General features: G+C 39.5%; 1 protein-coding gene across 1 annotated transcript in view; it reads left to right on the top strand.

Moving 5' to 3' along the window:
* Nucleotides 1-6,699: 6,699 nt before the first annotated feature.
* Tmprss7 (transmembrane serine protease 7) overlaps nucleotides 6,700-26,899 on the top strand; it is a 31,455-nt gene continuing 11,255 nt past the window's right edge. Inside the window, exons 1-11 of the mRNA XM_026396084.2 lie at nucleotides 6,700-6,747; nucleotides 9,079-9,286; nucleotides 12,060-12,190; nucleotides 14,356-14,423; nucleotides 15,516-15,709; nucleotides 16,427-16,465; nucleotides 17,216-17,444; nucleotides 18,799-18,929; nucleotides 19,599-19,711; nucleotides 22,564-22,670; nucleotides 25,865-26,001. Of these exons, the coding sequence (XP_026251869.2) occupies nucleotides 6,700-6,747; nucleotides 9,079-9,286; nucleotides 12,060-12,190; nucleotides 14,356-14,423; nucleotides 15,516-15,709; nucleotides 16,427-16,465; nucleotides 17,216-17,444; nucleotides 18,799-18,929; nucleotides 19,599-19,711; nucleotides 22,564-22,670; nucleotides 25,865-26,001 (1,405 nt within the window). The remainder of the gene's footprint in view (nucleotides 6,748-9,078; nucleotides 9,287-12,059; nucleotides 12,191-14,355; nucleotides 14,424-15,515; nucleotides 15,710-16,426; nucleotides 16,466-17,215; nucleotides 17,445-18,798; nucleotides 18,930-19,598; nucleotides 19,712-22,563; nucleotides 22,671-25,864; nucleotides 26,002-26,899) is intronic.

Here is a 26,899-nt window from a genome sequence, read left to right on the forward strand (position 1 = left end):
TTCAGATCAGTACCTGTCTCAGATACCTGAAGGTTTTAAGTAAGCCTGATTAAATAGAGATGCGCATGGAAATAGATAAAAAATAAATTAGTAGCTAATGTTACACAAACTGCACACAGACACTATATGTGTTGGCTGGAACAAAACTGAGGCTATAGTTACAAAGTGAAACAAACAACAACAACAACCACCCCCAATAACTTAGCACTATATAACTCTCCAATCAAGGTGGGTAAGGTAGCAAAGCCAAAACCATTGTTAGTAGAAAAAAACTAATTCAATTCTGAAATACTTTTATCTTGTAGAGAGGGGAAGGATAGAGTCAGAATACCATTTCCTCACCACTGATGTTCTTATCTGGATTTTAATCTCAAGCATCTGAGTTTTTGATAGAAATGATGGAAACATATTCAGGCATTTATCTGATTTGCTGTTTGTGAATTCCATCAAGGCTGTTGAGATCTCTAATTGGGGTGATTTGGGGTCACGAGCAAGCAGTTGAATAGTATTTATTTCAGATTCTAAAACATGCACATAGTCTGTGGAAAAGTTGGTATGAAGAGGCATTGACCTCCAAAGAAGCTCAGAGCCCTGAAAGCAAGACTGAGCTGGGCTTGCTGGAGATGTACCTGCCAAGCACAGCAGCCCTAGACTCCCGACTGCTGAGAAGTGGCCTGCTCTCCAGGACAATGCAAGCTATAGATTGCACATTGACAATGATTGACTGAGTCCTGCCCCTTTGTTTTCTCCTCCTCTCATTTTTCTTCCTGAGTTTTCTCCACATTTCTCTATGCTAGGTTCATTTTCATTCATCAGTTTTATTTTATCCTTTCTGACATAAGCAGAAAGGATAAAATAAAACTGTCATACTCTCATTATGTTGCTTTCCCAGCGCTATTCTGCCTTTCTTATTAGTCTGATTTTCAAAAAATATGCCTTTGTAATCTGGTGGCCTTTGCAGTCAGTGCAATCCAAGCATCAGATACTCCTTCATCGAGCACTGATCCAGCTCAGCTCCTGCTGCATGCCAGAGGCTGTAGGGGCCCAGTGCGCTGATGGCTTTCCGTGAGACTACTGTGTACTTAGGGTCAATCTGGGCCTCCTAGGGTTTGTCTGGTTATGGATATGAGGTAGAATTGCTCTGGGATAGTTTGCCCCAATGTCCCTTAACCCAGCCAACTATTTATACACTTCCCATATCAAACAATTAAAAAAGAAAAAGAGAGCTTTTTAGGAGGTCAACTGAATCATAAAGAAAATGGCACTTAGCTATCAAACTTTTTATTCTGCCTTTACTGGTCTAACAGGACTAACTTGTCCTGTCCTTTAATATGATTGACCATGGACTCATGACTCCTCCTGGACCATGACTAAGGCATACTGCAACATCCTCTCCCCTCCCCATCACAGAAAGAAAGAGTCAGAAAGATAGGGTGGGATTTCAGGATAACATCTGGATAAAATAGTCACAATGCTACTGTAGTCACCCCAGTCTGTGACCAGGTTTTACAATGTCTGCAGTGCAATCCATTGGAAGCAAGTTCACTCTGTCCAGAAAGACGAGAAAGACAATCCTGCAATGGTCTGTCACACTCCCAGAGGGCTGGCTGTGGGCAGGGAGTATGGGTTTAAAATTGTGTTTTCCAAAAAGGATACATTAAAAACCTAATTGCTACTATCTCTGAATGTGATCTTATTTGGAAATAGGGTCATTGCGGATGTAACTGGTTAAGGTGAGGTCATACTAGAGAAGAGGGGCCTTTGCTCCAATGTGGCTGATGTTCTTATAAGAAGAAACCAGACACCAAGTGATGATAGCCTGTGGGGACACAGGAAGAGATGGAAGTGCAGCAGCTGCAAACCCAGGAACACTGTGACTTGCTACAAACTACCAGAAGCAAGGAAGAGGAAGGAAGGATTCAGAGGTTTCAGAGGGACCACGGCCCTGACAACATCTTTGGTCATAGACCTCTAGCCTCTAAGACTGTGGGACAGTCCCCTTTTGCTGCTTTAAGTCCCCAGTTTGTGCTACATTGTTATGGCATCCCTGAGAAATTAATACACTGTGCATGCCAAGAATGTGGTACCCTGGCTTATCCTTCCTGTTTGTTTCTTGGGATGTGTTAGTAGGGAACATCATTTGGGGATGAGCTAGTATCTCCATCCTGGACAATGGGCCTGCTTGCTTATTGTTCATTATAAAAATGGTGGATTTCCTAAATTCAGAGTTCCTCAGCTGTGAAGTGGACCCACTATATGTGCAGCAGCATTTGGACTATATCATGCTGCCCCCATGGGACTTAAGGCGAGAAGGGAGCCAACACAAGCTGAGACTCACGACTCTTGTCATCTTCTTTTTTTTTTTTTTTTTCAGTGCTGGGGCTCCAATTAAGGGCATCACAAATGACAGGAAAGTATTCTACCACTGAGCCATATCCTCATTCCCTGTGATGGTTATCTTTAGCTACCACCTACGGAATAGTAAAGGACTAACTTATTTGCTTGTAAATAAAGTAAAATCAAATCCTAGGCACAACAAATTCTTGAAAAGAATCTCATTCCTGACCCACTTCCCAAGGGTGTTTTAGTGAAAGGATTTTACAGGGATCTGTTATCAAGGAGCTCTGCACTATGTTTGGAGATTGCATATACACAGGATAAGCCAAATAAGATGCTGCAAATAGTGGTTGAAGAATTATTATAACATTACTACAATATTATTCAAATCCCAAGTTCAAGGATATGCCATAAAGGTTGTGAGTTAGCAGGGAAAACAGAATGCTGTGGGCTGGGGTTCAAAACCTTGCAGGAGAGCTACAATTAAGATGTGGAATTTGGCTTCAATTTAGACAGTAGCATTGATAGGAGGCACAGGATTCAGGAGAAAGGGCTATTGTTATCACATTCCTTTATGATTCCAGGATATTTGTTCACATCTGTATGATAGTATTCATTATATAAGGTTAAAATCAGCAGCTTACATGTCTGCCCCTGTCTTGGAGAGCTTTTTAAGGGGAGTGATATATTTTATTTACTTAAAAAGATCTTTGACATCTGTCACATAGTAAGCATGTAGTAAGTGTGTAAACAGATAGATTGATGAATACATGGAGGAATGAAGATCAGAAGTGCATAATTTGACGGAACATTTTACCTATGTGCCATACTGGGGAAAGATCTCAAATGCCAGGATAGGGGAATTGTTAGTAAAGGACAGAGATGACATTAGAGTCATTTCAGAAAGAGTTATTTAGCAGCAATGGGCATGTGGGTCAGATACAGAGGAGGAAAGCTTTGTAAGGCCATATGACAATTGTCCAGATCTAAGATGCCCTATTGTAATTTTGCTTTTTAAAAAGATCCATGTATTTTGACACAAAAGATTAACATCATGCTCCTGTGAGTCAATAGGGAAAGAGAAGCTAGGATAGTTGTGTGCCAGTTTATGGTAGAACACCAAGGATAACCTGCAGAATCTTGTGATTCCTCAGGATTTGTTCTATAGAGAGCTTTGGTGAGTAGTGACCAGATGGCAACTTTTCAGGCGGTTATTTATCATCATAGGGAGAAGCAAATCCTGAGCAGCAGAGATGCACCTACCAGTGTCTTTAGGGCTGGCCTCTTTTGCAGCAAGGCAGGGTATGTCACTCCCCACTGCTAAGTGCCTTCTGTGCAAGAGCTTAGAGCCTTGCTTATATTAGATGCAAACTTGGACCTCCCTCCAGGTCTTCACATTTTACTAGCCTCAGTACAGAAGGTCAAGTATGTTCAATGTTTTCATAGGTTGAATTAAATGTCTTGATTCAGTGACCACTGCTGAATCCAGTGGAGAGAGATTTCTCCTTTGATCCAGGTCACTGCACGTAATCTGCTTAACCAGCCCACTGGCAGACACCTGCCCCACTTCCTTCAACACAGGGGCCTTTGCTCCTGAAAAAGGAATAAAAAGCTCTCCACTGACGTTCGAGCTGCTTATGATGGGAAACACCAACCTATATTTCTGGCTATTGTGATTGTCTTTGGTCATCTGTTCTGGGATTAAAGGGATCTGTACAAAAACTTCCAGACCAGTAAAATCAACAAGGAGGTCAATGCATGCTTGCCCAACAAGCTTTTACAAGCTTTCTTATCTCACATCCCAGCTTTCTTTACCATCATCTCTTAAAATCAATGACTTATCTAGAATATTTGACTTTCAGAGGTGATCAGTTTTCCACCAACATATTATGAAGAAAATCAAACATACTGTTGAAAGGATTTTCTAGAATAAATGCTTCTACCAACACTTAAATTCTACCATTATATGTTATACTTGCTTTGTTATAGAGCCATTCCTTTCTACTGGTTTAACTTTTCAACAACCTCTTCCTCTCTATAGTAAAATTATGTTCAGCAAGAATCACAAAATAAAATGAATGATTATAATAGGTAGAAAGAAACAATGATATTTTTTACTCAACTTTGTATATATAGTTATGCTGTTAAAAGTAAAATTAACAAAATAAATATTACATATAAAACCAGTAAGCCTTGCACTTCATGCTCTGTAAAACTGTATTAAATTTTAAATACAAATTAACACTGAATGGGCACATGGAAGACAGAAAAGGAAGGTCAAAATTCTGTTTGTCTTCACAAGGGTTGTGCTGTGATTGTTTATTTCGAGTCTTCTGTTGAAATGCAGGAATATGGAATCCTATGGGGACTTATGGAGACAAGGACTCAGCCTTAAGTAAGTTCAAATGATGCCAATGATTCTAGACTGTTAGAAGCTTGCTCTTGAAATGAACAGGTATTATAGAGTCTTCTTTCATTGGAGAAAAACTGCACAACTCGGAGTTCTCCAAATTAACTTCTATATGACATTCATTATTTATTAAAATAACAGTAGTATAAGAATGTGCTCATTTGAAGCTTATATATGTATTAAGAAAATGCTGGGGCTCTGGCTTGGAGATAGAACAGTTCTCTAACATGCTTGAGGCTTTGTGTGTTCAATCCCCAGTACCACAAAGCAAACAAACCAACCAAAAAGCCCCCAGTTATAATGGCACTGTTGTTTAGAACTTACTTACACTAATCAAAGCCTTTTCCCCTCTATGGAGGAGTATTTTGTTGTTCACATTATTTTGAATTGTGGGCATGATAATAAAAAGGAGGCTATAATTGTTTTTATAATTGTTTTTACCTTTAGTACATATAGTACAATTTCCTATTATTTGTTGCCACTTCCCACTCTTGGTTGTGTCAAAGAGAAACAGAACAGAACACCAGTTATAGGCTGTAAAGATAAATTATATTCAGTATGATTGCAATACAGGAAAGAGACTTCAGTATAGAGCTGAGCTCATTTGCAAATACAGCAAAGACACCTGGGGACTTAGTGCCAATAAGCAGAGTGAGGGGATCAGAAATGGAAAAGTGAGGGATCAGAAATGGAAAGTCTAAGAGAAGATATCAAGGGAGGGGGATTCTTGCTAAACTGACTTTACAGGATTCTTGCTAATACCTGGATAAGCTGGCTGAGGAGGAGGCCCAAGGATGAAGTCTAGTTGAAAAGAGGGCTCAGAGGTTCCTGACTAAACTTGGATTAAGGAGAGTCTTGGCTAGGAACCACTGCTTAGTACACATATTTTGCTAAATTAATAGAATGTGAGTTTGTTTTTGTAGTAGCAGGGAAATAATACTGAAATGGTGAGTCATTAAAGAAACTTTACTTTTATATTTTCTAATTTTCTGAATCATTCTTAGTCATTCTGTCAAATGTCACTAATAAATAACAAAACCCAAGAAGAAAAAGTATGTCACTGCATGTCATAATTCTTTTGTTTTTCTTTTCTCCTCTAAGTTAGATCCAATTTCAGGCAGCTCACCTAGTCTTTACCACTTTAAGCCAGTTTCTTCCTTGCTTCCTTATACACAGCTCTTGATACTCAAATTGGTGCCCTGATTAGCAGACCAGTGTGTGCACTTTAAAGGGCGACTGATCGGCTTTCCACTGATGCCCAGTGCCCACAGGGAATGATGTGTTAATGTACTAGCAATAAGGGAAAATCCCACATTGCCCCTGAGGATTACTTTTCCTATCTTTGGATGTAATTCAGACTGATAATGGGAAGAATGGGAGAGATGGGAATAGGGGATTTGTATAAGAAAGGGTCTCTGGGTTTACTGAGGACTGCATAACCAAAGTGAGAAAAATGGAGGAAAAGCCTGCTAAGAAAGTTTTCTAAGAAAGTGGCTGGAGCATGGAGAACAGGTGGGAGAGGGCAGCCTCTGGAGCAGGCAAGAACTATCAGGTGCTGAGGATCACAAATTAGACCTCTTGGCAGATTGTAGGAGGTACCAGTAATAATTTCAATGATCTTTCAATATTTTGCCATTGTTGGACTGGGTTTCTAGTAAGGAAACTTTGCCTTGGGGCTGGCCTCTGAGAGTCCTTACTCATACTGGAGTTACATTAACATGTTTGGTTTGGGGTGGAAAGACGAGTGCTAGGTCCCTTTAACATTCACAATGTGGCCTTGAAGCTGCTTCAGTTTCTGAACTAGACCTGGTGGAGGTAAATTGATTCCTTTCCTCTGAAAGCTAGCTTGACTGAGGTGACAGTTCCTGTCCGTTCTTCTTATTGAGCACAGGAGAGGGTAAAAGCTGGCTTGCAGACACCCCTGCTAGATGGTCACATTCATGCACCTAAAAATGGACAAAGAAAACGGTGATGCTTCATCCAAACCAGCTGACCTGAAAGTAAGTAGAGTGTGGGAAGCTTTCCCTCAGCCTTAAATGCCCTTTACTGTTGACCCTGTTAGTGAAATGAGGTTGTGTGACTTTCTAAAGATAAAGGGGACAAAAAGACAATCCTTTATCTCTTTATGGTACGTAATGGATTTTACAAATGTGAGCTTGTTTTAAAGTACTGTACTCAGCAATCGATTAGCAGCTGTTTTTCTAAAACTCCAGGGAAATGGTACTGATCTCTATACAAATTCCACTTTAAAATTTAATCAGGGCTAACTGAGACTATCTATAATGTGTTCTTGCACTTAATGATCCAACTTCGGCCTTGAGAGTTCTACGTGCACCGACATTTCTCTGCACCTCTGTCTTTTACTTCTTTGGAGGAATGATTGAAAGTAGCTTGATACCAGAGTCAACTCATCTTTCAAGGGAATATTTTTTTCTCTGTGGAAATTCCACCTCACTCCTGCAGCACAGTGAAGCAAGTTTGGTCTAGGTCAATTTCTCCAGGAGGGATTCAAGCAACATTTTCACTGCAAGGGTTGACAAGAGTGTTTGGCAAATAGAATGAGGGAGCCATGAATAATTCAGAGTGTACTTGGCCACATATTATCCCATTAATTGAAAAGAATAAGATTGGAAGACATAAGTTCTAAAGGGAAGAGTGAGGAAGAGTAAGAAAAAAAAAAGGAGAGAACTAAAGGCAGTGCAAAAGAGGGGTTATCTCTTCAGCATTGATGTTCTAGACTGTTGCCTCTAAAAGAATGTGTGGTTAAAAGTTATTTCATCGCTGGCGTTTAGTTACCCTGACATGTATAAATCTCTTTGTCAAAGAAGCTAAACTTTCTTCTACATTATTAACAAATTCACAGCATCAGATGACAGAAGGTAGAGGAGAAAATAAAAGAGGAGGAGGAGGGGACAGTTAAATGATGCATTTTGTCCCTCATGCACATCAGGACATCTAAACCAATAATTTTTATTTCTAACAAGTTCTTTGTTTCATTCTTTGCTGTATTTTAAAATCATTCTTCTGTTTATGACTGAAACACTGAGTCACCAACCAGTTCAGCCCTGGTGACGGTAAGACACGCATATTCTTCCACAACCCTACCCAACCACGGCATCCTCTCTACTTTTCATGCCTACCTCTCAGTCACGAAGCCATAGACAGGAAATCCGTTTATTTCTGTGAGGATCTCACTTATATTACTATTTTCAATCCTGCCTCCATCCAGAAAGAACTTAGTTATGAGAGAAAAGCAATATAATATAGACATTTAAAGGTCTTACAGAGAGCTGTGCATGCACATGAATCTACCCACACAGAATCTTTATCTTCACCCCTGAACTTTAGATCCCTTAGTTGCTTTGCTCCATGATATTCAGGCTTTGGTTCCACAGCAGCTGTTCAATGTAGCTGGAGAGCTGGGGAAAGGATCTGGAAGCCATTGTACCAGGGTTGTATAATGTCTAGTTTTTCTGTTTTATTTATTTATTTATTTATTTATTTATTTATTTATTTATTTTGGTCTTTTTAGAGGTATGATACTGAGAATGGAACTCAGGGTCTCTCTACCACTGAACTATATGTCTCCAGTCCTGCCGCAGTCTTGGCTGGGCACAGAATCACGAGCCACCACACACCTTGTAGATTCAAACAGCAGTTCTTTATTCCCGAACTCACACCGGCCTCTACACACGTTCTGGGGAAATCCAAGTTCTCCCGCACAATTCACGTCCCAATTACTTTCTGAATTCCACGAGAACTCAACAGGAACTCAGGCAGCAGGAACGCCCTATTCCCAGCAGCAATAACCTTAAACCTGGAACTTCCCTAAGCCCAGATTGTCTTAAACAGGGAATGCCCTAAACCCAAGGAGCGGGATACTTCCTCAAACCTGCAGGATACACCTTAAACCTGGATCCACCCTCGTCCTTGAGCAGGGTCACCTTTCTCAAACACACATGCAAGGTCACAGCGGATTTCCAAGGCAAGTCCATTTAACATGGGGTACGCTGGCAAGAAATTTCGATGCATCATTCCTACTTGGCAATGGCCCTCAGCACAGTCCCTTTTGTTTTTTGAGAAATCTGCCATCCTCCTGCATCAGCCTCCCAAATAGCAGGGATTGCAGGTGTGGGCTGCCACACCCAGATCTAGTTTTTCTCATCTTCATCCTGTGACTGGGTACAAATCCACTTATTACACTTACAGGAATAATTTGCCTGAATACAGTTAGGCCTCTTAGCACCTAGATCTCCTGACTGGGGAATTCCATTTACGCTCTCGACTACCTCTAACTGAAAATATATCTTTCTTTTTCTTTTCTTTTTTAGATATCCAACATATCAGTTCAGGTGATCAGTGTCCCAGGGAAGCTGCCAGGGAGACGCCCACCACGAAAGCCGGTTGGCAAAGCCAAACCCAACAAGCCAGCCAAGAAGAGAGCGCCTTTTTGGAATGTCCAAAATAAAATCATTCTCTTCACAGTATTTTTATTTGTCCTAGCAGTCATAGCCTGGACACTTCTGTGGCTGTACATCAGTAAGTGAAAGTCTGTATCCCTCTGGGATTAAGCTTGTGATGTGAGTTCTGCTCAGCCAAGCAGGCCTAACCTGCCCTCGGGGTTTCTGATGGAATTTTCCTCTTTCCTAAACTGACACACTATTTCCAAAGCTGATGTGGAGAATTTTTAAGGAGAAAGAAACCAGAACTGAAACCCATTTCTTCTTTTACCACCACCTCTTTCCTCCCATGCACAAGCAAGAGGGGAGATGGGAGATAGGATGGGAAAGGCTGAGGAGGAAGCTGAGGAGATTTCGAGTAGTTAAAAAATACAATGCATTTATTGCTTTTAAAAAACGAATGGAATGCAAGCTGTTTCATTTCCTCGTACCACCCACTGCCTGTTTCTAGGCAACCTTAAATTTGCAGCTTCCTGAGCTCCATTTTATACACGCATCTTTTTCTCCCTATTGTGTTTTTGTCAATCTGATCCTTTTGGACAGATGTGGCAACAGCTCTTTCTTCTATTTACTCATGCAGCTCAGTGATTATAGCATGTATTGACTTGTCTTAAAGTTCCCATTCTATAGTTGATAGAAGATTCATAAAATGAACATGCATAATGACATAAAATGAAAGGCATGTATTTGACCTCTGCCCCTGGTATCTGGCTCGGAGTTTCCAACACTCTTGTAATTTTCTGAGTGTTAGGTAGGATCAGAGCATCTTTTTTACATATATATATATAATATTTGATCTTAGTCCCCAGTTCCTAACACAGAGCTTCTAAGAGTCTTTATTGTGTTGATGAGATGACTCATGGCTGAAAAGCCCTTAGAAAGCCAGAGGAACCAAAAGTGTGAGTAGGGGCCTATAGTTTTCTGTCCCCTCAAAGATGGGACAGGGAGAGGGACTGGAGATGGAGTCACTAATGGTCAATGATTTACTCAATCATGACTACAGCATGCAACCTCCATAACAACACCAAAAGGCAGTGCAGAGAGCAGCTGGATTGGTAAAAGTCCTCTTGCTGGGAGAGAGGCGTGCCCCAGCTCCACAGAGACAGAAGCACCTGTGCTGTACCTGTTGACCTGGCTACTTATTTACATTTTTTAAATAATATCCTGTATAACAAACCAACAGTAATAAGTAGAGTTTCCCCCTGATTTCTGTGAGTCATTAAAGCAAATTATCACACCTGAGGGGGTCATGGGAAACCCTAACTTGTAGAAGCTGTGTTGGCATCTAAAGTGGTGTCAGTCCTGTGGGAATGAGCCCATAACCTGTGGGGTCTGACACTCTCGTTGGATAGCTAGTGTAGGAATTAAATGAATTATTGGATGCCCAGTTGGTGTTTGCACAGAACTGGAGCATTGATAGGTGTGTGTGTGGAGGAAACAACACCACATTTGGGGTTGAAGGTGATATTGTGAATTTTAAAAATTCATAGTTTTAACTCAAATTTAAAGAATCTGCAACTAGAAAAAAAGAAAAAAAAAAACTTCTAAGAAGCAAGTTCTTGATAAAAATAAAACGAACCCAAAGACATTTTTTTGCTTTTTGTGGGAGACCGACTGAAACAAGATGATCCCCCAAGGTCAATAACCCAAAAGAACAAATCTGAGGCAGGATTTCAGGCTTCCTGCCCTTGCCCTGTGCTTGAATACCCCTCCACAGCCTCACTATTCTGCTTGGGTCCAAAGTGACCCCAGGTGGGTCCTACAAGGAAGGTTGCTCGTTGCCACTCTGTAGATATCATCTTCTTTTTAATTCAGCCATCATTTGCTTAGCATTGTGGTGTGGTGGGCCTTGTGCTAACAGGGATGTTCTCTTTCTCTCTTCTTCTACCCAGCACCTCCCTCCCCACCACCCTTCCAAAAGCAAACTTTTGTTGGACACCAAGGCCAAGCCAGGCACTGACTGCATGACGGGGGCAGAGGAAAATACACAGGTTACTGTGCATTCCCTCAGAGCTCACAAAGGGAGGCAGACAAGCAGGCAGCAGCTCTGCTGCAGTGTGAATTATGCCATAGGAAAGAAAAGTGCCAGGGCCCGGGAGCTTGCAAGGTTGCCCAGGAGGAGCAAAACCTGGGAAGCAAAGAGGAAAGGAAGAAAGGAGAGGTGTTCATGGCCCCCAGCCTCTGCTCTTTATTAGCTGCCCTAAAGCAACACAGAGGCAACAGCTTTGCCTTTGCCCCTCCTGCCTGCAGTTTCTGGCCTGGCAGAATACCAGTTCCACAGTCCTCACTGGGCAGAAGATTGGAGCAGGAGTGACCTGCCACACTGGGCTGAAGGCCACACTGGGTGGCTTGTGGGAAGGATGAATTCCCATGTATTGGATAGAGCTGAAGACTGGCCCAGCACCTAGAATGTCGGGCTACACAAGTCACTTGGGGGACAAATGAGAGAGCTCCAGAGATCAGTGACTGGAGTTCTTTCCCTTCTTTTCACCACGAGCTTGATGGTGTCAACTTTTAACCTCCCTACATTCCCCAGACTTGGGGCGCATGAAAATTTTCTATGTGCTTTTCAACACTTTAGAGACTCCAAGATGTATAGATTTCAATCTTTAAGTCATTAAGTATTTTCCAGAAGCAGATTCTAAAAATGGAGCATCCTAAGAGGTCTGTTGATTTGCTGCTGATAGAAGAGGTGTCATTAAGTACATTTAGAGCATCACAGGCTATGAACCAGTAATGCATGCAGCTTCTTAAAATGAGGTCATTTGGAAGCCTCATACTGACATCCATCAAATGATGCCTGTGGCCACACTGATTGGAAAGCCTCCTAATTGCCTTCTCTCCTCTCATAGGTAAGACAGAAAGCAAAGATGCTTTTTATTTTGTTGGGATGTTTCGTATCACCAACATTGAGTTTCTTCCTGAGTACCGGCAGAAGGAGTCCAGGGAATTTCTCTCCGTGGCGGGGACCGTCCAGCAAGTGGTGAGGTGCTGGGGGTGGGGAAGGCAGTGGAGTAGGTGGGTTGAGGGATAGGGTAGGGGTCATCAGTGTCACAGGTGAGCTGGGTTAAGGGAAGTAGAGGACAGGGGGTGAAGGAAGCTGTCAGAGGGAAACATGGGCATTTTTTCTATAAAATAGAATCATTTCCCCTCTGATTAATGTAAAAAGAAGTGGCTCTCTCAATTTTTATTTTTCTCATCTGCAAAATAAAGAAATTGGATCAAGTAATCTTTGAAATGCCTTCCATATCTGAGGTTATGCACATATTAGTTAATGCTATCATTTACACATTTATGCCACCATGGTGCATTAGCAATCCCTTCACTTTAAAAAAACAAAAAACAAGCAAACAAAAAACCAAAAACAAAAGCAAAACTGCCAGAGACAGTGGTGCAGGCTTGGAATCCCAGTGGCTTAGGAGGCTGAGGCTGGAGGATCGCAAGTTCAAGCCAGCCTCAGCAACTTAGCGAAGCCGTAAATAACTCAACAAGATCTTATTTCTGGGCTGAGGATGTGGCTCAAGTGGTAGCACGCTCGCCTGGCATGCGTGGGGTGCTGGGTTCTATCCTCAGTACCACATAAAATAAAATAAAGATGTTGTATCCACTGAAAACTGAAAAATAAATATTAAAAAATTCTCTCTCCTTAAAAAAAAAAAAAAAAAAAAAAAAAAAGGCTGGGTATGTGGTTCAGTGAGTTCAATCCCTGGTACCCAAACCAAACAAAAAAAAAACCTTTCTCATTATAGAATTAATAAATATTTATTGTAAAAACCTGAAAGATCCAGAAAAGTGTAAAAAGAACATTAAAACCTTTAATGTCCTTACTAGAGATAAAGCCCCTTTTTATTCTGGACTACATAGACATAGAGGATAACACATACTGCAGTTTTAATGACAATTCAGTTTTACAGTTTGACTTTTTTTCTCTTAACATTACTTTGCATGTTTCTGTGTTAGTAAATATTCTTTTTAAAACACATGTTCTAATTGCCTCTGAGTTACCAAATCCTTTTTTATTGGGTGTTTAAGCTGTTTCCATTTTTTGCTACAATGGAAAATACAGCATTTTTTATGCTACATAAATTGTGTGCATCTCTAATTACTTTCTTAGGTGATTTCTTCAAAGGGTAATTCCTTGTTCAATAGAAATTCAGGGCTTATGGCACACGTTGCCACGTAGAAAGTTTCTGCCAATTTTATTTCTACAAAATGGAGGGGGTTGCCCAGCAGAGGCAATGCACAGCCACGGTGTAGTGTAGGATGAGGAAGGGGGAGAGAGAGACAGCAAGCAGCCACAGTGGCCCTTATTTACTGACTGCCTTCTGGACACTGGGTACTTTACCAATTGCTTCATCTCTGGTACTTGTGCACCAATTATTCCTCAAATTATCCCAAGGAGGCAGGCATTTTGATCGCTCCTTTACAAAGGGAAAAACAAACAAAACAAAGAGCAACGGTGGTCCAGCAGATTTAGGTAATGTGTTGCATAGTGACTTTAAACTTCAGAGCTCTTATTTTTACCATTGTGCCATATAATTTTTTGAGGTACTTTTTTCCAGCCTTGGGCGACTAAGTAGGTGGTTTTGCTATTATGTAGGAGAGGCAACAGAGGAGAAAACTTGGGAGAAGAGAATGAGCCTGGTTTTAGAAATGCTAAGAGAGCAAAAAGATTGATTTAAAGGGGCTGCGCATTTAAAGAGAGACGGTTCTGAAGGGGAATGGTGTGCTTCGCCCTCTAGTGGCTAATATGAAAATGTGTCCTTAAAGAATAATCAAATACTGAAAAGAGGTTTCATCAAATCTATGAAAAATGTACTTAAATGAGTTTGGTTTGTTAACTCTGGAAACAATAACGGGTGTTAAACTTGACTAGATTCTTTAAATAGAGAAATAAATGGGCATAACCGATTATTCTTAAACAGCAGAATAAAAGTAGGTAATCCAAGGATTGCTGCAGGACGTAGGGATTTGTCTTGATTAATTTTGATAATGTCTGAGTTTGGAATTAGAGACCACTAGTTTGAGGCTTGCTTTTCTCCTTGCTAGCTGTCAGAGTGTGGCCCTGCAACACACAGAGTACTGTGATAGGAAGCCAAGCTTGAAAGAATTAGGATACTTTCATTTTATTTTTATTTTATTTTTCAGGTAAACTTTGTTTACACAACATCTGCCTTCTCCAAATTTTATAAGCAGTCTGTGGTTGCAGATGTCAGGTAATTTATGTCTTCTGTTTGGGGATTTCAACTTTCAATGTTTTAAGTTCCCCTCAACTCTGTGGAAGGATTGGGATTTTACTGTTCTCAAGCAACTTCTCAGGGGCAATTGTATGTTCTTACCATGATCACAACTAAGGACCCAGCCTCTGCCCTGCTCCTTATCTACCAAATTTCACATTCCCCTCAGGGCTGGAATCCCTATGTCAGTGTCTCCAGGCAAAATAGCCCTGAACATGGCTACAATATTAAGTGGATGGTGGGGGCAAGAATAAAGCATGGACCCTATTTCTGAAAATATTTTCAGTGAAAAAATGATTATTAGAGTGTTTTTTTTTTTTTTGTACCAGGGATTGAACTCAGGGCCCTGAGAAAAAAATTTTAAAAGATTTTATGTACAATAATTTTTAGGAGTAATTGTGAGACATATACTATATCCCATCTCCTACCACTTACAAAATATCTACAGAGATTCACAGTCCACTCTGACACACAAAGGAACTGAGGAATCTTGGAGTGAAGCAGCTCATTTTCCTTAACTTTTCATTTACCAAGTTATTTAAATTCTCTTATGTTTATTTTATAAAATATCCAGTCTTTATCCAATTAGAAACTCAAGCTCTGGGGTCAGTTTGAAAATAAAAATGGGCTTAATTTCTCTACTACTATTAACTAGCTGTGTGGTTGTGAATTGTATTTGGCTTCAATTTCCTCATCTGTCAAACTGGAAAAACACTAAGACTTTTTTCATAAGATTAAATGAGATAAAGCAGATTTGGCACTGTATCAAATGTGGCCAGGTGCCAAACATGTTAAAACTGTTATTTTTAACGGCAGCAAATACTGATTCATATCCACAGAAATAGTATAGTAATGGTTCTAGATTTGAATTCTAACATAATAATTAGAATATATAATGGGATGCTTTCTCTTTCTAATCCCCATAATAGGAGCCAATGACTACCTAAAGAAGGGAGTTAGGTTCAGTTGAAGGATGTGCTTATTGTCTTTGAATCTGTCAGTTGGGTCTCTTTCCTAAGAAAGTCTACTTCCTAAGAGATATCCTTGAACATCTCTCTTTTTCCCCTGTAGCAGCAACAACAAAGGTGGCCTCCTTGTCCACTTTTGGGTTGTGTTTGTCATGCCTCATGCCAAGGGCCACATCTTCTGTGAGGACTGTGTGGCAGCCATCTTGAAGGACTCCATCCAGACGAGCATTATAAACCGAACTTCTGTGGGGAGCTTGCAGGGGCTGGCTGTGGACATGGACTCTGTGGTACTAAATGGTGATTGTTGGGTAATTTGTGTTTAAGCATTGCTTCCCATAGCATTCCTTAGGACCATTATCATAGCCAGAGATGTAATGAAGTAGTCTCTTCTACAATCCCAGTGGCACAGGATTAGCCAAAGGCATCAGAGCTATGTTGGTTAAAGAAGTTGCCAAATATTATGTATAGTACAGCGATTCAACAATAGAACTGGGAACAAAACATATAGCAATTAAGTTTCCAAAGTATACATCGTACACCACACCCCCCCACACACACATATGTATACACACATATACAAATATATGTATGCTAGGCATATGATAAGTTGCTGATAAATGAAAAGTTTGTTACATAAAAAATCTCTAGTGGATAATTCTACACTGCATTTACTATTTCAGTCATAAGATTAAGTATTATTTGGTTGCTTTCTTAACCGTTAAAAAATGTTTAAGACTTATAACTAAATTAGTCCAAATATACAGAAGTAAAGAGAATGGAAAAATGAATTCTCATACATCCTTAGCTTCAACAACTATCAATTCTTGTCTACCCTATTTAATCTAAAATACCTATTTACAATTTACCCATCCCCTACCAGATTATTTTCAAGCACAATCCTAAATGGGTTTGAATGTTCTCAAGAAGTACTGAAAATAAATTTTCCTGAGCAAAATTCTAATAAAACAAAGTTCTGGGACTAATAGTCTCTTTCTATTCTCTTTTTCAATGCAGCTGGGCTTCGGTCAGATTATTCTTCAACCATAGGATCTGGTAAATTTTTTCATGTGGTACCTCCTTGTCCCCCAGATTAGTATCTTTTTTGACCATAATTTTCCTTTTCAAATGAGGTGTTTGTTAGTACTTTTTAAATTGCAAGTGACAGAAGTATATTTCAACTGGATTAAACAGAAAAGTAACTTGACTGGCTTATATAACTGGGACAAATGTGGAATATATTGACTTTAGGCATGGTTTGGTCCAGATTACAATAAAACACCAGGACTCCATCTCTGCCTTCCTCTGTGGAGGCTTCTTTAATAAGCATGTTCTTCATTGTAGTAGCAAAAATGAGATCACCAGTAGATCAAGCTTATAATTTATCATTTTCTCAATGGTGGTGGAAAATTCCTTCACACTTATTTCCTTGCAGTTCCTGCAAGAAGTCCTGGGGTTGAAGCTCATTATCTAGATTGGCTGATATGCCCATTCCTGAAGCAATTTCTTTGATTGGCCAGTCTGGGTCACGTACCCATCTCTGGAGCTAGGGGTGAGTTTAACCCCAACCAAACTGTACAGGAAATGCAGAGACAGTTTCTCAGAGCAAAATCTGGGTGGTGTTACCAGAAGATAGGAGAGTGGACTCTGCTGACAAGGACAGCAGATGTCCTCCACCATGACCTCTTTTGCTCTCTGCTCTTCTATAAAAATTTCTAGAAAAGTCATTCCTAAAAAACAAGTAAAAAGAAAGAAAGAGAGAAAGTCAGAAAAGGAAAAGAAAGAAGGAAAGTACTGTCTCCACAGACAAAGGCTGCTCTCAGGACTTGTATGCAGATCATCTGTCTCTCCGCTACCCTCTGGAGATTTCTGCCACCTCAGGGAGGCTCATGTGTCATTTCAAACTGGTGGCCATAGTGGGCTGTCTGATTCGTCTCTCGATTGAGTCTATCCAACTCGAAGCTGACAACTGTGTCACCGACTCCCTGACCATTTATGACTCCCTCTTGCCAATTCGGAGCACCATCTTGTACAGGTATCACGCAGGCTGTCTCTATCCCTCTCTCTCTCTCTCTCTCCCTCCAACCCCTCCCTCCCTCTCCCTCTCACCCCCACCTCTTTAATGCAGGTACTCTTGTTGGCAGCCAAAAAGATTTTCCACAATCTTGGTTTCTATGGGCTCCCCTGGAAATTTTACAAAGAACATTTTTGTGTAGACTCATGAAGTCAAAGACTGTCTGTTTAGTATTCCTGATACTTTAGTAGTATCCTTGCTAGAGTCTATCAGACTCAATATTTTTTACTTGTAGCACACGAGACTCTCAAAATCAGTACAGCAAGAACTTCAGTCAATATCTGAAATATAAGATATTTGTTTAATTTTATTTTTATTATACTAACAGTGAAGTCTATTGTTTCAATCAAGTATGACAATAAATATTCTATGATTACATAGCTAAACAAATTTTTTTCTTATTCCAGATGTTCATTGTAGAAAAATGAGACCAGAGAAAATAATATCAAGTACTTCATGATCTCATTACCCAGATCAAATTTCTGTTACATTTTAGCATAAATCCTTTAGTTAATATATGTTTATAATTATATATCCATGTACTTACCCGTATCCTAATATTTTTCACTTAATAGTAGATACCTGCTTAAGGGTACTTAATATTTGAAAGACTAATAATGACAAGCTTTATTAACAAATTATTATTCATTACTCACTGGGTACATGATTCTCATTATTTTAAAAAATATATGTCACAGTGCTTTATGTATGTATTAGTATTTATATTTGGTAATGAATGTTTCCATTAGAAGTTCAAACTCTATGCAAGAATAAGTTTGCCACTGGTTCTCATTCCTCAATCATTGTTAGTTTCTTTTCATCTTCCAAATATTTTTGGTTGTTATCTCTTCCACTCCTCAGCACAGTGCTATGGGGAATATACTATTATTATTACTATTACGATTTCATGGAAGGAAAAATGGTACACACATGGATAGAGTTGCTTGATTTCCTGGCATCTTTCATCCAGTTAGTTGATGGAGCTGTTTTGAATCCATTTTTCCTGGGGCAGAGCCCATGACCATAGCCATTATATATATGGCCTCTACACTAAGTTGTTCTCAAGGACAGCTCAGGGAGGGCCATCTAGGAGAGTTCTTTGGTAGTAGTTTGTAGACAAACAATCTGTATCTTTTTTCAGCTTGGTTCCATCTGTAGTATCCTGTGGCCACTGGTTAATGAAGACCCGCCTGGTGGACTAATTCACAAAAACCTTGTGAATGACTCTGGAAATGTGTGCAGTTACTGTTGGGTGGAGTCCCACACTTCCAATAGTCTGCTATTCATGTGTTTTTGTTTTGTTATCTGGTTTCAGAATTTGTGAACCCACAAAAACACTGATGTCATTTGTTTCTACAAACAATCTCATGTTGGTGACACTGAAGTCTCCTTATATACGGAGGCTATCAGGAATCCGGGCGTATTTTGAGGTCATTCCAGAACAAAGTAAGTGTTTTCTAATTAAAAAAAAAAAAAAGTTGCTTTTGGAAACATTTGTTATGATGCTGTCTTATCCTTCCTGAGGCTGTTATAATGCTGGTTGAATTAGGAACCCTGAATTGGGGCCCAGTCAGAAGAGGACAGAGTGAACTGTCAGCTTAGCATTAAGGTGTTAATTAGGCAACTCAAAAAAGGCAAAAAGGACACAAGAAAACTGAAAGATATCATAGAGGTAACACACTCAGGGAGCAACCACCTCCTCTATGGCTGAAATAGCGAAGGAAAGATGTTGAAAGTATTACCATTTAGAGCTTGGAAAAAGCCCGAGTGTGGAATGAAACTCTGGTTTTCTTAGGAGGGATTGCTGCTGCAGCTGCTGGTGCTGCTGCTACCTCCAATTGCAGAAGTATGTTCTTAAAGAAAGTAACAGCATCCTACAGATCTGTAGTCAAAATGTAGGATTTGGCAACCAACATGGACTTTGGAATTTGACAATAAGTGTTTTAACTAAATCTGCGGGGTGCTATTTCTTTTTTTAAAAAAAAAAGTTCAAAAAATATACCATAGTTTTAATCAAAGAATTGTGCATTTGTATTTGTAATTAGATAAATTAATGTAGTACGTTTTCCCATTGCCTCACAGCTGCAAATCACTGTGTGTGGACATCTTTTTCAGAGTGTGAAAACACAGTGTTGGTCAGAGAAACCACTGGCTTTGAAGGGAAAATTTCAAGTCCATACTACCCGAGCTACTATCCTCCAAAATGCAAGTGTACCTGGAAATTTCAGGTAGCCTAGTTTGCCTGTATATTAGAAAAATATTCCTATCCTATTTTTAGTAGAATTTCATTTCCTTTATTTTCTTTTTAAATTACAGAATAATATCACTTAATTTTATAAAATTTAACTGCACTGAAATATATTATCTAGAAAACTAAATTTTCCTGTAATTTCAGCCCACTTTTTATACAAAGTACATACTATTAACAAATGTGGGCTATTTTTCCAATTTATTTTTTTTTAATTTTCATTAAAAATGTAAAGACCTGCTTGTAGGATCAAACAATTATTTTATTATAACAGAGATTGTGGAGCAATTATTAATTACTTCATCAGAATAGTAATTAATAAAAATAAAAAATTAGATTAGGCAATATATAGTTCACTTGTGTAAGCAAAACAAACAGCAAATTTATATGAAGTGCATATAACTCCCCTCTTGTGCTAGGTGGGACATTTCTTCCCCCCAACCCCACAATATTTTTTAAATCTTAAAAAAAAATTATTTTTCTTTTTTATTTTTATAGTATCATGGAGACAGGGCAGAGTGTTGTTACCTTTGCTCAGTCAGTGTATATAAAATCATTATTATATAGCATAGCAATTAGATGTAAGTGGTAAATATATGTGGTTTGCATTTGTCAATACATTATTGAATGACTTCTCTGGGTCAAGTTCTCAGGCTATTTTAAACTTTGAGGACCTATGAAACTGGATAAAATTTTTTTTTAAAAAAGTTCTGCTCTTATGGAAACTACCTTTCAGTTAGGGAAGATAAGTAAACAACCTACCAACAAACTGGTCATATACACAGTGAGCAGCCATGTCTGGGTTCAGATCTGTGGATTCAACCAACGGCAGAGAGAATCCACATCTTTATTGACCATAGACAGACTTTATCTTTGTCATTATTCTCTACTATTATAGAATAGTATAATAGTTATTTATATAGCATTTACATAGTATTAGATATTATAAGTAATCTGGAGATGATTTAAAGTACATTAGAGGATTTGGCTAGGTTATATGCAGATACTACACCTGTTACTTAAAATGCTTATTATCTGTCAATTTGCATTTTTATGTGTGTGAATAAACAAACAAATGATAAGGCTGGAAAAAAAAAATTTGACATGTGTTCTCATGAGCCCTGGGCTTTTGGTGAACATGAGACAGTCCTATTCCTTGTGTGTCCCCCACATTGGTTTCCTAGAGCTTGAGAGACTGTGAACAGAGTGACCCTTGAAGAAATGCTGGACTGGTTTGGATCTCTGGTCTGCTTTTTCTCACTTTGGGAAAGTTACTTATCTTTGATTAGTTATGTGGGTTTATTTATTTTTTCTTTTTCTTTAAAATGGAAATCAACCTTCTTTGCCTAACAGAGTTGTTGTGGTGTTTAATTGAGATCAACGAAGTGCCTGATTCATTCCCTCTCAAATGTGGGAGGTGAAGGGCGGCTTCCTGCATTTAAATGTACTTCAGAAACAAAGAGACACACATGCACACGCACAGACATGCATACACACACATGAAAGAGCAACACAAAATAATGGCATGACTAAAAACTCTGTCACGGTAATAACTGTCAATGGGTAAAGAAAAAGGCAGTAGGATTGAATTGCAAGAGTACTACCTAAAAACTTAACTTCGTCATTTTCAAAAGATAAAAGAAAAAAAAATGACTCAAAAAAACTGAACAGAAAGGATGGGCAAGATTGTACCAGGTATGGATAAGTAAAAAGAAAACAGTATTCATTCTTAGTACCTGGCAACACTGAAACCAGGGCCACAACATTTCCTGGTTTGAAAGTAAGGAGAAGGGCAACTTATAAGATAAAAAGGGTGATCCACAAAATCTAATTATGATGATTATTTATGCAGTGAATGATATAGCATCAATACACACAAGCCAAGAAGTATAGGAAAGACAAAGAGAAGTGGGCAAGGCTTAAGTAAGAGATTTTAATTCACTTTCCTTGCATGATTCAGACATAGTGCACAACAGTAAATAGGGCCAGGAAAGCTATTAGGCCATACCAGTGAGTTTGGAAATAAAAATAAGCAGAGGGACCACGGAACATTCATAATTGGATCACAATCAAATCCTTAAGAAATTTAAAAAAAATTAAAAAACAGTATAAACTGTAATCTCTCTTCTAATTAAGATGGAATTAGAAAACTTGAAAATGGGTAAGCCAAAATTCAACTCTCTAGAAACATAAAAATCCTCTCTTCCATAATTCCTGGGTCAAAGTGAAAGTGAAAACTAAAACGTTGGCATATCAGACATAAGGTGTACGTACACTACACAGTACAATAAAAAGGCCAGTTGTGTCGTGGCATAGTATGTGCATGTTTGCTCACAAGCAGGCAGTCTGGCTCCCTTGACCTTTTCAGAAAATACCCAGATGATTCAGTGACAGTCTTTAGGAATACCCAGGTAATATGAAGAGGAAGCTGATTCATTTCTCTTTTATCTACAGGATCTGAATGAAACTTTAATAAGCCACGTCATTGTTTTCATCAACAGAGGACATTCTTTACACTCAGTAACTGGTGAATGTCTGCAAAATTAAGCTCATCCAACTGGAGCAGGCTGAAACCCAGAGACACTGCCTATGGTGTCCCACCTCATGGGCCCAGAAGCTGAGTCTTGAGCACCTGGTGGCTATCCTCTTTGTTCTCCACCTGTACTTCTTCCCATCCTGGTTGTTCAGGGGAGCTGGTGTACCACACCAGGGGCCACAGGGCACAGGAGTAGAACACCCCTGAAACAATAAATACCCAGCCAGCAAGGAAATGTTAGCCTGAGATTCGTCCTTTGCCTAAAGCATTTTTTGACTTGATGTTGTTTTTCACAGACCCCTCTGTCAACTCTTGGCATAGCCCTGAGATTCCATAACTATTCAATCACCAAGAAGAGTATGAAAGGCTGCGAGCATGGATGGTGGGAAATCAACGAGCACATGTAAGTGATTTTCGTATGTGAGGAATCTGATGAATCCTTGGTGGCCTCTGTGCTAGAGAGGATTTGTCTATCTCTAAAGAGTTTCCACTTTACTGTTGACAGAGGGCAACTGAGAGACAGAGAAATCAAGAAACTTGCACAAGGACTGTCACTCCTGAGGGACTGAATCAGGATTCAGGGCAAAGTTGATCTAAAGACATGGCTTCTGCCTCACCTCCACTCTGTGGACTTTCCATGTGTATAGTGCATGCTTTACAAAAGTATTTGGCAGATAAAATATTCAAATTCTAGAGCTACTGGAGAAAATAATAAATAGGGGTTCTGGTGGTACAAAAGATAGCCAATTCCTTTTGTTCATAGAGGCCTGATTGACCTGGCTTGGTCTGAAGGCTAGCTAATGGGTTGAGGCTAACCAGAAAAAAATCTCAAAGAAATGTAGGTGGTTTGGCTTCCTGAACCAACCTAGTAGTCCCCACGGTCACTGTCTCCTTCCCTTGGGCTGGGGATTGAACCCAGGGCCTATGCAAGCTAAGCATATGCTCTCCCTGAGGTACATGCTCTGATTTATTCCTTGCTTGTTAGTGTTGTTTATTTGCTTCTGAAACTATAATAGGTATTTAATAGCCATTTAATTGAATTAGCATTCAAAATACAGGACACCCTGCTTTGGCAGTAGAATGGCTTCTCATTTCACTTTTCAGAGAAGCATCCTGTGAGTTTGAAGGCTTTGCCTGCTAATTTTTTGCTCATTATTATTTCATAAATGAAACCTTCCCTAAGTGCTTTTCCTTAATCACCTTCTTTCAGTTCCTTTACACAAATTGCAAAATAGTCATCTATCCTGTCTTCAGAGGAGTAGGCCCTATCAGATTAAAAAATGTTCTTGTATCCATTCTTAAAATGTAGCCAGTATTCCTTTTGGGAGTGTAACTGAATGAAGGGTTTGTTCTGTAGGAGACAGGAGACCTGGCTTCAAATTCCAGCCCTGTCATTTAGTAGCTATATTAAGTAGGGCAAATTACTTAATATCTTTGATTTTCAGTTTGTAAATAAGATGATAATTCTCAATAAGGGTTTGTGTTTGGGCAAGCATTCAAGGACATAGTGCATACAACAGACCAAAAATATGATTTATGTTAATATAAATAACGAGATTTTTTTGGAAATTATATTAATGAATAAGCACTATAGAACATGCCCCAAGGCTTCACAGGTACTGCTTTTTGCTGCTTAATAAATATAGAAATCTTTACACATCTTTTGTATGATAAGCCTGTGACTAAACTGCTTTGAATAAGAAATATTATTATTTTTTTTCCTCCCAAGTCACAGCAGAAACAGTCCAGGATGTGTGACTGCAGGTAGGAGCAGGGTCTTCTCCCAAGCAATACCAGGAAAGCACTCTGCCCCAATGCTTCTCCTGAAAGGCCAGTTCTTCCTGTAGTCTGTAGGCTGGCTGAAATCCTATCAGATTTATTTCATGTTAGTTATACCCTCAGGATTTAAAATGCCAGCCCTTTCCTTATCCTTTCTTCTCACTGGAAAGGGAAGGCTCTAATTGAATTAATAAGACCCGTTGCTGAGAAGTTAGCCTAAGGGAATTGGGGCTGTAAAGAGAAAGGTGGAAAGAGTCATAAGGAATGGGGAAAGACTAAGGATTTCCTCAAATAGTTCAGAGAACCTAACCTCAAAGAAATAATGGTCACCCTACAAGTTGGATGCCTTTAGAGAGGAAAAGCAGAGCAAAGCCCAAGGAGAAGGCCACTGGATGTTCTAGAAAGTGGCCAGAGTATAACCTCAGGCCAACTGTGTTCAAATCCTGGTTCTACTTACTTGCTTTTGAACTTTAACAAATTATTTCACTTATGTCTGTTCCTGACTTGTTATATGTCTGGATACATAAATTGACTCTTGTTGTGTTTCTCCAATCTCTCACTTTTTGAGCTCTAAGTCTCTAAGCCTTAATCATGATCCATTGCATAGGATCTCCCTTTAAGCTCCAGCCCAACTATGGAGGCCAACATCCTTCATCTTAATTCCCTTTTAAGATGCCTAAGTAGGACTCATCTTTGGAAGAAAACCCTAGATGTTAGTGGAGAACACACACAAAACACATCATGTCTTTAGATCATGGTGTGACCATCTCAAGATGATCAATTAGAGTAGATTCTGATCCCCAAAGCTTGGCTTGGCTTTCAGGAACCTTTCAGACCTGGCTCCGACTTGGCCAGGTGGCCACCTACACCTGCTATCTCTTCCTTATATAACAGGGACTGGCTTATCAGTCCATCAGTTCCTCAACTTCAGCCAATTGCAAGAGACTCTTCCTGAATGACATGAGAATGCTTTCCTCCCTAAAATCACAGATTATCTGTGCTTTAGAATGCAGGTGTCTGATTCAAAGGGCTTTCGAGGTTCCCAACTGATTTGAGGGCCTAGAGTGATTGGCATTCACAAGTTCCAGGGGACAGTACTACCCCAAATCTTGAGGCTGCTCCCATGGAGACCCTAGAGGTTTCACACTGGAAAACGCCTTGCCCAAACAGGGCAGTGGACTTCTCACAGGCCTTCTGTATAATAATGTTCCTACTCCATTGGTCACAGAGCTCATGTAGCAAAATTACTAACCAGAGGGATTATTTTCCCAAAAGAATTTTGGGAACCCTGGTGGCATTAAGTAATGAGAGGTAAGAAAAAAATCAAGGGAGGGAAATATTGTGTAGAGACATTACTTCTTGGAAATTCTACCAAGGACAAACACAGAGGTGCATATCATATTTTGATTTAGATGGAAATAGCATAGTCGTTTGCTTCAAGTGTTGATGAAGTTCTTTGCATATTTTCAACCTGAACTCAGAGATTCCACTCTGCTCTGCACAGAGGTCTGTGGGCAAGACCTTCTTATTTCATGTTTTATTTTTGTTTTTCACTGAAAGGAGATGGGCCTAGAAGAATTAAATTCATAGTTTGCTTGTGAGTGTTGGTAGTACTCTTACTGCTCTATTTAGCAGAAGATAAAATTGGGGAGAAGTTACTAGATTGTGGCCACATAGCATAGGATGGATTCGATACTACCATTAGTGCATCTCTGCTTAGGAAATCCAGTGACCACAGTACAGATGAATTTACTGTCAACAGGAAGGCAGTTGATGAAACCTCAAGCTGTGTGTCCTCTCCTACTCCTGTCTCCTCAGGTACTGTGGCACCTACATGGATCATCACACGATTTTCCGAGTGCCCAGCCCTCTGGTTCACATTCAGTTCCAGTGCAGTTCAAGGCTTTCGGACAAGCCACTGTTGGTAGAATACGGCAGTTACAACATCAGTCAACGTAAGCCTGGTTGTCAACGAGATCCTTAGAAAACCTCAATAAGTCATCACATGGTGAGCTGGGCATGGTGGCACATGCCCGTGATTCCAGCAACTTAGGAGGCTAAGGCAGGAGGATTATAAGTTCAAGTCCAGCTTCAGTAATCAGAGAGGTCCTAAGGAGCTCAGTGAGACCCTGTCTCAAGAAAAAGTGCTGGATGTGGCTCAGTGGGTAAGTGCCCCTGGGTTCAATCCCCAGTACTCAAAGAAAAAAAGTTATTATATGGTCACCAATGCTTTATAACTTATAACCTCAAATATTTCAGGAATGAGTATAGCTTCTTTTTTTGTTATTTCCTTTTATATATGTATTTTTAAAAACAAATTTTATATATATATATATATATACACACACACACACACACACACACACACATAAATTATGTTTTACTGCTTTATTTTAAGTTGCAGAGAAATCATTTAATATTTTTGACATTACTGATTTATAACTGAAGTATAACTTCTTACATTATTCCTGAAATACAGGACAAGTCCGTTTTTTGGCTTGTTATTTTTCTGATTTTTGTGTTCATATCAACATATAGAGGATCTGAGACCTACAGTTTGATTCATTTTGGTCTATGGTGCACAAGGGTAGCTGTTTGATTGAAAGGATTCAAATAACAGCACTCAGAAGGTAGAGCTGCTGGAACAGCCACCAGGAAGTGGCTAATAGAAAAGAAAACATTTGAGGGAAGTATTGGAGCTGGAGTGTAGATAAGGACATGTTCAAGAAATTCTAGACCCATTTAAAATGGGGAAGTATAAAAGTTATTCGTTGAGGAACTTATGAAGATATGACATAAGCGAAAGGAACTTAGACCTTGTTGTTCTCTGACAATCCCCAATATCCTGCTTTT

The sequence above is a fragment of the Urocitellus parryii genome, chromosome 2 (assembly GCF_045843805.1).
Source record: "Urocitellus parryii isolate mUroPar1 chromosome 2, mUroPar1.hap1, whole genome shotgun sequence".
NCBI lineage: Eukaryota > Metazoa > Chordata > Mammalia > Rodentia > Sciuridae > Urocitellus > Urocitellus parryii.